This window comes from Camellia sinensis, unplaced genomic scaffold, assembly GCF_055761805.1.
Source record: "Camellia sinensis isolate YWXY unplaced genomic scaffold, ASM5576180v1 Unanchor2, whole genome shotgun sequence".
NCBI lineage: Eukaryota > Viridiplantae > Streptophyta > Magnoliopsida > Ericales > Theaceae > Camellia > Camellia sinensis.
This window is the reverse complement of record NW_028129079.1, coordinates 19,917,501-19,931,192: the sequence shown is the minus strand read 5'-3', so window position 1 is coordinate 19,931,192 and position 13,692 is coordinate 19,917,501. Positions and strand designations below refer to the sequence as shown.

The following is a 13,692-nucleotide window of genomic DNA, read 5'->3' as shown; positions in this document are numbered from 1 at the left end:
AATTTGACTAAAACACCCTAGTTATTAATGTTTTCTTCCTTTTGATTTAGGTTTCATTATTGATTTTGATACGATTATTGTTAATGTTCTCAGATTGTTAGTTAATTTGAGTGAAAAATCCTAGTTAATCATATTCTCTTACTTTCAATTTAGGTTTCAATTTTGAGTGTGGTACCATTGTTGTCAATGTTCCATATTTTCAATCAATTTGAGTGAAAAACCTTAGTTAATCATATTCTCTTGGTTTCAATTTAGGTTTCAATGTTGATTTTAGTATGATTCCTGTGAATGTTCTCAGATTCTTAGTCAATTTGAGTGAAAAAAATCCTAATGAATCATATTCTCTTGCTTTCAATTTAAGTTTCAATTTTGATTTTGGTACGATTGCTATTAATGTTCTCAGATTCTTAGTCAATTTGAGTGAAAACGCAGGCTTAATCATATTCTTTTGATTTCAATTTAGGTTTCAATTTTGAGTTTGACATGATTATTGTGAATATTCTCAAGTTTTGAATCAATTTCACTGAAAAGCTCTAGTTATTCATGTTCTCTTCCTTTTGATTTAGGTTTCATTGTTTATTTTGATACGATTGCTATCAATGTTCTCAAATTCTGAATGAATTTGAGTCAAAATCCCTAGTTAATAATATTCTCTTGCTTTCAATTTTCGATTTCAATGTTGATTTTGTTTTTATAGCCGTGAATGTTATCAAATTTAGACTTCATGAGAATGACATTGGATTGATTCTTTTAGGACATATTCTCAATGTTAATATGTTCTCTATATTGATTTTTCGTACAGGAAATCAACTCATGAAAACGCCAAGACTGAAGAGCAATGCAAGGAAAACAATAAGAAAGCACAAAGAATCAACTTCGAAGGAGAAAAAGCTAAAGTGAAAGCGTAGAGAATGGAGAGTAACTTCAAATCAAACATGGTGACAATAGTGAAAGTATTACAACACATCAAACTCAGGAACGAGCATATTAAAGGGTTGAAGACAACCCCATTCTGGTTATTGTTTGATGCAATATTGAAGAGTAAGTTGAATTATAAACAATGCAGAAAATATGATGATATTGCATTCAAAATAATTCAAACATACCAACCAAGCAGCAGTGGTTCTTTCCAGTGAGGACCATAAACTATAAAGCTAACAATAGAAGACATCAAGTCCATCTTCGGTATATCTTGTGGAGATGAGCCGATGCATCTTGGTTATGGAAATAAAAGTATATCGTCATTTCTGACAAGAAGATCCATACAAATTGAAAGGCTATCGAGCACAACCATCATGGACTTGTTGCAAAAGCATTGAAAGGCAACAAGAAAGAAGACACCGAAGATGTAATTAGGATACTATGTATGTATACTTGTTTGAAGCTTTTTTTCTCTATATCAAGAACAACAGTCGGATGGGTATTTCTTAATTACATAGAAGACATAAAATCAATGAGAAAATACAATTGGGAAGAAGCAATAAGGAACACGCTGATGTCTTCAATTGAAAAATACCACAAAACTCCAGCAAAAGTCACAGGATATGTTACGGCTCTCTTAATAAGGACATCTTTACTTTATTTTATTAGTTTGTTGTTAATAACAAAAAGTATTATTTCTTATTCAAATGATAAAGATTCTTTATATTTGTTTGTAGTATTGGTTGTGTGAGCACACATTGATCATCCACCCTGAAGTAAGCGAAACATGCCCAAGTGTGATCAAGTGGAATCTTATCAAATTACACAAACGTATGAAAGTCATATCACTACATGAACTGACAACAAAACAGGTCACATCCTCATCTCATTTGAATTTCAATTCAAGTTAGGAAAATTCCCTATTTTTATGCACTAAATTATTATTGAGAAACTTTTTAGTTTCCTAAACTTCAATTATTTCAAAAACTAATATCTATTGTATGTTGACCTACAAGTAACTATTGCTTAATTGAGTGAGGAAAGTGATGAAGAACTTGATGACACTGAAAAAGAAAAATAAGAGAAAAAAGAAAAAAACAATGCTGAAAAATATTGAAGAATAAGAAAAACAAGAAGATATTGCAGAAGAAGAACAAGAAGAAGAAAAAGAAGATGCTGAAAATACTGAAGAAAAAGAAGAAGAAGATGGTCAACATGTTGAAGAACACCACCAACAACAAAAGCCAACAAATAAGAAATTGCAAAATTCTGAAAGCACAAAAATTGCCAGCTACATGAGAGATGAATGGGATGTTAATCAACAAGACACAAATGAAGACTTTGATGGCTTGTGCATCATTATGATCAATGATGCACCTGAGGGAGAAGAACACATTCATCAACAAACACTTGAGAAACTTCAAACTGAGAACAACAATTTGCAACTTGACAACATAGTGAAGACCGTATACGTAAATAAACTTGAAGAGGATAACAGGCTACTCACAGCACAAATACAACAATTGAAAGATGAAAATTCTTGATTGCATAACCAATTGGTTGAAAAAGAGGTCCATGAGATAACCCAAGAAGTTTATGAAGGAAAGAATTCCGGGATAGATGCAGAGAATGTAGGTCATACTATAAATGATAGAAATTCTCAAGTGGTGCAGAAAAAGGTCCATGAAAATTCAAAAGTGGTGGACAAAGAGCTTTATCAAAAAGAGGTCCATGAGATAACGCAACAAACTTTTACAACAAAAGATTGTGAAACAAACACAAATGCAAACGATTGTCAAAATTCTCAGTTACAGAATCAATTAGTGAAGGAAGAGGTCCATGACTTAACTCAACAAGTTTGTGCAATAAAAGCCGATGATCTGACAAAATCAAGACAAACAAATCTGCAGAATTCCATGAATAAAAAGATCAAAGCTAAAGCAAGGGAGACTACTGAGATATCAGATTATGAGTATGGAGACAATAAAGTTAAAGTTGAGAAAGAGAAGGAACACAAAAATGAGACAATTTCTAACAAGTATGTTATGGCTCAATTGCTAACTCTTGAAGATAAATATAAACTACAAATTCTTTGGAAAGAAAAACAAACAGAATCAAGGTATAATCTTACATAAATCTTGTAATTTTTCATATAGTACAAAATATGAAATGAAACTGAGAAATAGCTCTATTTTCAAAAAATATTTTGAATTAATTATTAACACATTTTTTGTTGTTTTGTAGTGCTTGTATATGGTTTGATGCAAGATATGACAATTGTGTCTTTATTAATGAAATTAAGAGTTTGGTAAAAGGAAACGACATATCCAGCTATGTACATATAAAATTTGCAATATTTTAATACTGAAAAACTTCTCATTAATTTATTAACATCACTTTTGTGTTCCAATTTGACAGACAATTGTTGCATATGCTGAGATTCTTGAAAGAGAACCACAAGTACAGAATTCTAGTGACGGAGCTGAGTACAATGGCAAGTCTTTCGTACTGTCAAGTCTATATTGGATAAGGAATAAATGTACATGTGTTAATTCTATACTTTATCTTCCTTTCGATTTTGGTTTCAAAATTGATTTTTTGTGTTTGTTATCATTGTTGTGAATGTTCTCAAATTTTGAGTTTGGTATCATTGCTGGGAATATACTTAGGTTTCGAAACAATTTGAGTAACAAATCGTACTTAATCATGTGTTTGTTGCTTTTGATCGAGATTTGAATAATGAGTTTCGTACCATTACTGTGAATATTCTCATATTTTTTGTAAAAAACAGCCAATGTTGAAGAAGAAAACTTCAGAAAAAAAAAAAGAAAAAATATTTTGAAAAATATTTTGCAAGAATCCCTCACATGTAGATACATCCATATCCCTATCCACAATTTCAATCACTGGACATTACTTGTTATCAACAAACACTTTGGGACTTGGAAACATTTCAACTCTTTGAGACCAAGAAAAGGAAAAAACAAGCACTACAATGTAATATATCAATTAGTAAGAACAATTTCAGATTACCATTACAATAATCAAATGTAAATCATTACATACTTTATATTGATGTTTTTTACAGCAAAAAATGTCAATGAATACATGAAGAATTCACCTTGTCAAGCAGAAAAAGCATAGAATCCTGATGTGAAGATTGAATCAGTCAAAGACAGCCCTCAACAAGAAGCAATGACGTATGTTATGTTTATTGTAACTAACAAATTTTAATATCTTTTTCAAAAAAAATTATTTTTTCTCTAATTGTGTCAAAAATAATTTATGTAGGACTGATTGTGGAATTATTGTTTGCTACATCATAAGACAATACATAGGGCATCAACCAATTCCAAACACATTACTACCAGTCACATCCACAAGACTGAGAGCAGACATGGTACATGAGTTCCTCAGTGATCCATAGAGATCAATCAGAGTCGAGTACAGTCAAGATTACAATATTCAATGAAATCTTTTTTTATGTATAATTCAATGAACTCTTTTTTGTCACACTCTGATACAATGACTAATGTTTTTGTTGATAGTTGCAAGCATATAGCCTCATAAACATATTACAATTTCTATAATGTGTAATAGAATATTTTGTCATACTCTCAAAGATATATGCACCAGGCATTTTTTGATGTTTTTGTTTATATTTTCAGCTTTTATTATCCTGTTTCTCACACTACTATATAGGAAAAGTGAAAATAGTATTACATGTGAAAATAGTGGACACAAGATTTTACTGTATCACAATCAGTGCTTTGTTGATGTTTTTGTTTATATTTTCAGTTTTTATACAGTGTTTTATTGCCTCACAATACTATCACAATCACTTATTTTGAAATTAAAAACTTAAAACTAAGAATATTTTCAGTTTTATACAATGTTCACTCAATTTTCAAAAACACAATATTATCAATACAATTTATTTGTTGCCTCGCAATATTATCACAATTTGAAAAACTAATATTCGAAACAAATAATATTTTCACTTTTAGTCCACTGTTACTTTATTCAAAACATAGAGCATTGATCATATCTATTTAGAATATTAATTCACATCTATTCAATTGATCACATTTATAACTAGTTCCAATTCATAACAAAAACCTCACACTATTATCACAAAATCAGCTATTTTGAACTAAAAACTTAAACTGGGAATATGTTCACTTTTTTATACAGTATTTCAAAACAACACATTCAACAGTGAAGTTTATTTACAAAAATCAAGCAAACAAATAATTCACATTAAAAATAAACACAACGCCAACCAAACAATATTATCACAAACAATTTCAAAACTAAAATTCGAAACTAAGAATATTTTCACTTTCAATTCAATATCACTTTATTCAAAACATAGAAGATTATTGTTCAGCTCTCAACAGTACAAACTGCTACTTCAAGAAATTTATGAATATGAAATTTTTACAATCACAAAACAGCTACAAAAAATCACAAAGCCTTCTTACACGATTTCTTATTGTGATTGCCAACCTTCCCACATGTCACGACCCAAACCCGGCCCTATGGGTTTAGCACCGTAACCGGCCAGTAATCCGAGATTACCGAAGGCCTGCAGAACAGTAATACAGTAAAGCAGAGTACAGGGCCTGGCGGAAGCCAATACAGTAAATAAATAGTGTCCATTGAGCTGTGACATTCTGTATGCAAAAAGGCTTTTCATATATTTATACATAGACAGTACAGAACAGTATACACAATATTCACATCCATTCAAACTAGGGACTCAACCCTACATAACAGTACAGAAAACATTCCGTTTGTACAAAACAGTACGGTCTATACGAAATTTACAGTCACACAGTACAGGGACCTAATCCCTGTATAACAGTACAGTAAACAGTCAGTCTATACAGAACAGTTAGACAGTACAGAAGGGGGGGAAAACAAACAAAACACCCCCAAGCCATAGCATGGCAACTCGGAACCTCGCAGTGAGGCGCAAAGGCTGGCTTGACAAAACTGGAGTAACCCTGACGCTCCTAGCTCCGATCTGGTGCCTGTACACCTACATATATATATGAGCAGTGAGCTAAAGCCCAGTGAATAACACAATATGTAAAGGGGTTAAGAATGAATGTCCTTACAGTATGAAAACAGTTCATTTCAATCAGTCATTCAGTTGTTCAGTACAGTAAACAGTCATATGTGGTACATCCATTAGCATAACAGTAATAGTAGGTCTTAAAAGACCGAACAATAATGATGGCCATCAGTCAGTAAACAGTAGTGGTTCCACGAGGGAACCGACAGAGATCTCTGTAACAGTAACAGTAACAGTAAACCGTAGGTACTAAGGATGCCACAGTACAGTTCAGAAATAAAGGACATACATTCATTCAGTAAATAATACCAGTTCAGTAAACAGTTCAGTTCAGTATTCAAAAGATATCAGTTGAACATATCTTTACACAATTGTTACTCACAGAGTTCTAGGCTACAGTATGCTAGAGCGTGTCTCCCCAGTTGCCAACCCTACACAGTTCACAGGTTGAACACACTAAGCTACACAGTTGGGAAATCTCATAACTTAATCCCTAATTTGCCTTGGTGTGTTCTACAACGATATCCTCATCTAGATGTCTTAAACTAGGCCTAAGAATGCCTAGGATGTGATGAGGATGCAAAAATACACTTAGAAAATATTTCGCAAAGTTTGCTGAAAATAGGAGTCTCGCTCGAGCGAGACTTTCTACGCTCGAGCGTAAGTCCAAAATCAAAGGCTTCGCTCGAGCGAGGAATCCTTCGCTCGAGCGGTCTGCAAAACAGTAAAAGTACTGGATGCTGAAATTTTACGCGCGATCGTCGCTCGATGGTCGCTCGAGCGGAGCCCTGGACAAAGGTGCTCGCTCGAGCGGGGAATCCTTCGCTCGAGCGAGGAAGCCAAATCTGGAATTTCCAGATCTGCCTCCCAAGCTCAAACCAAGCATTCAACCACTCCAAACTCGACCTCTTGGGCCCAAATTCTGGAAAACATCATTAAATTCAATGTATAACAAGTTTCAAAGCTCAATTTATGAATTCAAGCCCCAAAGGTGAGTCAATTAAAACCACATTCAAACCCATTTTCAAGAACAACATTCAAACATGTCATGTATGAGTTTTAAACCAAATTAAAGCTCCAAAGCTTGATCAAATGAGCTCATTTCTTTTCAAACCAGTTGGAAACATGGTCTATAACAACAATATGAGCATGCATGCACTAATGTCCATGTAATCAACCTCAAAATGCAACAATACCAACATGCATGCAAGAAATGATCTTCAATCCATCATTAATGAACCAAATCATGACTTAGCTCTACAAATTAACATGAATCATGCAAGGATGAACTCAAGAACAGTAACAAGAAGATGGATGTCCTACCTTAGTCTTGTATTCAAGGTCTAGGAGCTCAAATTAACAATCCACACTTCAATCTTCAAGCAATTCTACCAAGTTCCAAGCAATGCAAGATGAAACTCACTCTCTCCCTCTCAAGGTCGGCTAAAGCAAGGAAAATGGCTGATCAAAATGTGTTTTGATACAAGGTGTAATGAGGCTCAAACATGTATGTTGAGTGGGCCACTAAGGGTGGCAATATGGTAATTAAGCTTAACTCTTTAATTAGCTTATTTAATCTAATTTAATCATACCTAATCAGTTTTCAGATAAATACACAATAAAATCACATTAATTATGAGGGTCACGGAACATCAATCGGTTTCTAATTCGGCCGCCGATAAGGCCTTCAATTAGCAGTTTAAACATATAAACATGAACAGATAATCAGACAATCAAACAGATAGAATGCAATTAACTAACATATACTCAGTCAATTCAGTTTCAATTTCAGTTAGTCAGTTCAGTATTTCATTCAGTTCGATTATCAGTCAGTTATCAGTTTCGTTTAGCAGTAGTCGGTGATTATCGGTAATCAATCAGTCCTTAATCAGTAAACAGTATGAGGGTTGTTACACCACATCTACCATAAGCAATTTGACTTACTTTCTCACCATTGGAACGAATCCCTTCTTACTTGGCCTTCCTGATTGCGTCCTAGACAAAGAAGGAAGAACAACATCACTATCATCATCAACATTACAATCTGGTTTCCAAATTAAAGGAACAGGATATATGGGAAAATAATAGGACTCACGATAACTTTGAACATAGAAGTGTTGATCAACAAATAAACTCAAATCACGTCTACTCTTTTGTATAACACCAACTCCATGTGCATATGGAAACCCTTTCAACTGCCACTCGTCACAAGAACATATTGGTCTACTAATGTCAATTGAAATAGATGGATATGAATACACCTCATAGACATCATTCCCAAATGAACTAACAATCCATGGCCTCGAAGTATTAAAAGCATCATGCAACTCAGACTCCATTTTGGGGTATATCACACCATTCCATTTCTTAACAAGCTCCTTTCTCTTAGTAATTTTCCTCATCAACTTAATTCTTACACTATCAATCAACTTTGTGATAAGCAAATGTCGTTCCTCCCGCATCCACGAATTGAAAGATTCAGCTACATTCGACCACATCTCTCCAAAGCGTTGCCCTCGAAAATATGCATTACTCCAATGATCATATGGTATGCCATCTAAAAATTTTTCAACTCTTGACCCATCTTCAGTCTTTAACTCAATCAAACATTGATAAAAATTGGAGCATATGCACATTTCCCAAACAAAGTGATTAGGTTTTCTTTCAATCCATTAAACATACCACACAAATGATGCCTCAAGTTCATCTTCAAATGATATAAATAATAAGCATGGAAAGCCATTGGGAAAACCTTTGGCAAAACTTCAACTAATCCATGGTTATGATTTGACACGAATGTAATATTTCGTTCTGGTGAAACAATTGTACTCAAATGCTCCAAAAAACAAGGTCAGTTGTCTTGATTCTCTAAGCCAACAATTGCAAAACAAACAGGAAAGAACCCTACATGTACAAAACAAAAAAAAAATGAGAATATTTTGTTATTCTTAGAAAATGGTAACACTTTAACATTCAAAATATCAAACACTAAAGTGATAACTGTAAAAATAAAAAATATATATACAGCAACAACATTATATAAAATTTAAAACATGCAATCATATTTCTAATTGAGAACTTTCTCAATTCTAGAATAGAGAAAACAGATTTCTTGTGTACCTTGATTTCCATTTTTTCTTGTAGCGGCAAGTAAATTTCCTCTAAATCTTTCCTTAAAAAATGTGCTGTCAAAGAACAAAAGAGGTCGACAATAATCAAATCCACTAATGAAACCATGAAAAACAACAAATAATCTCTTAAACCGTTTAGCATCATCGTCACACTCAAACTCAATGTAACTCTCTGGATTACAACTCTTTGCAACATCAACATACCATCTTAATTGGTCAAATGACATTAAGTAGTCTCCAAAAATATCACCCTTTGCTTTCTCTACCCCCAACCAAGCTTAACGATAACTAATTCTAAGCCCATACCCCAACTTAAAATCCCAAACAACATGAACTGGACGTGTCAATGGATTATCACGAACACCTTCAACAATCAAATCAGCAACTAAATCAGAACTCATACGAGAATGATTCATCGTACGTACTTCAGCACCACATGTGTGGACATTGTTAAGCTTCCTTATATAAAAGAACCCATTAGCATTTTTCACTTTACCATGAGCATTCCACATATAACCTTTTGTCTCTCTAAACAAACATTGTGCGGTAACATGAACTTTATCATTCTTAACAAATATGAACTCAAATCCACAATCAATAGAAAACTTCGACAATGCATTACGAAATTCAACAATTCCACATTCAAATTTCTATCCTACATATGTAATACTAACTGCCCAACCAGCAGACAAAAGTACTTTTTCCTTGTGTCGACAAAATGATGATAACATATTAACCTCTTCTTCAACCTCTAACCTCAAATTCCTATTGGATGATATAGATGCTCTGTTTGACAAGTTTATAGACTTATTGTTTTTATAAGACAATGCAATATCACAAACTTCAAGCTCAAACATTGACTCTCTTTCTCCATAATCCAATCTTTTGTTGATATTACCACAGTCAATGGTTGAGTTTTTCCTCTCACAAAAACATCAATACACTTTGAATCAAAATGAATAACTAATGCCAACAACAATTCTATAGCTTATCAACCAACTGATTATATGTAACAATTCGATCAATCTTAATTGCAAATGTGCAACCATTATACTTGCACAACAAAAAAATCAGGACACTCGTAGAACTTTCATTCATCTTTCAATCTAAACAAAAAAAAAAAAGACTACATCAATAACAACTAGCACAATACTCAGTTTATTAAAACTACAAAACCAGAACAAATACTTCATAACAATACTAAGAGCTTTCTCAGTTTTCACAAATCATGTTTTCAATTCATAAAATACTAAACCAAACCAAGAAATCACATCTTCAATTTGTAAAAATCGAAATTATTCAACATATTCTCATAAATAAATTCAACCAAAACTAAAAAAAATTCTAAAAACACATAATATACAAAATCTAAACAATACATACCTATAAACCAGCATATCAATTCTTCAATTAATAACTCGAAATCGCACATAACAAACTCCAACAGATTTTAACTCAAAAAGCCTCAATTATGAATCTGTCAAAACCGAGAAATCAATTTATGTATAATAGCAAACCAAACTAATAAATCCCTCAAAATCCTTCGCGATTTGAATCTTCATGTACTTCCATAACTGATTTGTTTTTTCTTTCTAGTAAATAACGTCAATGCTATTATATATACACTTGTTTGGGTTAAAGGGCAAAAACGTCTTTTTACCTATAAATGGGACTTATTGGTTTAAAAACTTTTTGCCAGAACCTAAGCAACTATCAAATATATAGATAGGACTTTTAGGTAATTAATTATTTATTTTAAGGATTTTTTTGCTTTCTAGGTCCTTGACTAAAAAGAAATTAGAAATTAAAAATTTACTAATTGAATGACATTAAATATTTTATGTATCAAATTATCCTTAGTTCATTACACCTATTGCTGTTATTATCGTTATCTTTAACTACTGTCAATATTTTTTGTGCCATTTTTCTGTGTGATATCGTTGACTTTCTAACAGTGTCAACCGATTGTCGACGATATTTTTTAAGAAACCTCCCTCGTTGTATTCTGTTTTTTCGACAATTCTGTAATAACATTTTCAATGATCGAAATTTCACTTACTAAAAGACATTACAAATTATCAATACAATAGAATATAGTACAAATTTACTATGTACACTATTATTTATGTAATTTCACTGTGCCGTAAAATTCCAATCACTCTATATAATGTTATTGTATAATTTCACTACCATGATGATTTCTTACTATGCGAAACTGAAATCAAATTGTATTGAATAAAAAGAGCAATAGAAAGATAAAAATAAAGGATATTAAATAAATAAAAGTAGAGATGCATGAGATATAATATGTATATAACAAATAAACAAATACAAATTTGAATTAATAGGAGGAGAACAAAAATTACGTAATTGTCTGGAAGATCAAACCAATCATTAATATGTCTCTTTCTTTATTTTTGAAACATTACAATGTTCCATTTATTCGACTTTTGTTTGTTTAAATAAAGCTTTTAATCTCAATTTAACAGTTATGCTTTAATTGGTTCATTAAAATGAGTTAGAATGTAATATAATCATCATTCATTAAGCTTTCACGTGGAATAACTATTCCCTTGAAATGATAAATGATGATTAAATTTGTAATGCAATTTGTGATTATTTTTTGAATCAACCAAATATAGGAATTAATATATTCATGGAATAATCGTTTGATTTCAGTGAAATAAACACTATCTTAGTGTGAAATTTCACAAATTGGTTGACGTGGATCATGGTGATTGGTTACACGGAAACATTCGAGTTAAAGGATCAAAGGTGAAAAGATATGGTAAATTATAATTTGCCCCATTTAAGTGTGGTCACTTTTGTATTTTGGCCTTTAGAGTTTATTTTTTCCCTACTTTGGCCCATTATGTTTCAATTTTTTTTTTTATCAATTTATTCTTAAAACTAACTTGTGTTCAAAATTATACTGTAAATATCACAATAACTGTCACATAATATAAAAAAGGGTAAATTACATTTACCTCCTCTGAGGTTTCTGATCAATTCAAGGACCTCCTCTGTGGTTTAAATAATTACAGTAACTTCCCTTGCCTTACTTGACAATATCAAAATTCCCTCATTTCGTCTATTTTACGCAAACGACGTTAGTATCCTATAGAAAATGACCATATTACGCTTGTTTTGGCCTGCGAAAAGACGAAAAAGGCCTTTGTTCAAGACTAACATCACTGCCCGTGACTGACCAACACAACCATGACCCCTACTCTCTATGCGCCAAGTCAATAAGGACTTGGTCTCCCTCTCTCTCTCTCTTTCTCTTTCTCTCTCTCTCTCTCTCACATCCTTTTCCTCTCGCTACACAACCATACATATTAGAGGTGAGAGATTAATAGTGCAGAGGAGAGAGGGTGAAGAAAGTGGCATTAGTAGTGGCTTTTTGGTGCTTTTGGGCACTTGACTACATCTTATGTATTGGAAGGCAAGATATTTTGGCCCAAATTCCTTGAAAAGTGGATTACCTAAAGCTGTTTCATCTTTGGAATAGGCCATGTCAGAGGGAAAAGGAAAAGAGTATGTGCACTGTACAGTTTGATTGAGGAGAGCTTCTGCTGTTGCAATTGCTTACATGTTTTGATTTTGTGACATAGATGTAAGTTCTCAACTCTTCAATATGTTATCCCAGTTTGATTTATGTTTTCCAATCAATTTGTTAATATGTTTCACTATTTTTCTTTTGTTTCTTCTGGTAATTGGAATGAAGTCTAAACTGATTTGTATTGTAGAGCATGGTTTTTTTTAGTTATTTAGTGATTATTTCACTGCTTAATCCCTTGTTCCCTATTTAAAAATTAAAAAAATCCTTGTTCAAAATTCCTAATATATATATATATTATTTTAGTTAAGACTGGTTTTTTTATTGTCACAACTGAACACAGTATATAATAGGCTTACTTCAAAGAGACCTTGTAGACCCAATAAAAAAGCAATTCGTGGAGCTACTTAGGCCAAGTTTGGGAAGACTAAATAAGTGCACTTTTTGACTTTTTTTGTATTATGTGTAGAAAAAATAGAGAGGAGATGTTGATTGATGTGACCCAAAAAAGATAAAAAGATGAAATAAGTGCACTTTTTTAGGTTAGCCAAACTTGGCCTTATGATTTGGCTAAGAATGATTCTTAGAAGGAGCCCTTATAGGCTTACTTCAAAGAGACCTTGTAGACCCAATAAAAAAGCAATTCGTGGAGCTACTTATGATTTGGCTAAGAATGATCCTTAGAAGGAGCCCTTTGAGAATCTTCTAGGAGATGCTTTTGAAGGCATATTAGATTGGGAAAGGAAATTGATTCAGGATCGGGTCCACTCACTTCGTGGAACTTGAGAATGATGCTGAGATTTGTCTCAAAATTCATTAAGCATAAGTCTAGAGAAAAACTCCACAGTGCACTTTATGGCACGAGAAGCCTGACCGTGGAGCCATTTTCCCCTCTAATAAAGTATTTTGCTTCTCAACCAAAAAAAAAAAAAGAAAAAAAGAGAGGGTATGTTGCTTCATGTCTAGCAGAGAAGAGAAAGTGGGTAATTGGGCACTTGAGG

The 13,692-nt window shown here is 32.7% G+C and overlaps 1 protein-coding gene across 1 annotated transcript; it reads right to left on the bottom strand.

Moving 5' to 3' along the window:
- Positions 1-7,941: 7,941 nt before the first annotated feature.
- On the bottom strand, positions 7,942-9,644 carry LOC145815470 (uncharacterized). Its single transcript, XM_082912218.1, has 4 exons — positions 9,439-9,644; positions 9,122-9,339; positions 8,895-8,905; positions 7,942-8,592 (listed from the first exon to the last, which is right to left on the bottom strand). Exons 1-4 carry the CDS (start codon positions 9,642-9,644, stop codon positions 7,942-7,944), a joined length of 1,086 nt encoding a protein of 361 aa, XP_082768344.1.
- Between the last annotated feature and the right edge of the window lie 4,048 nt (positions 9,645-13,692).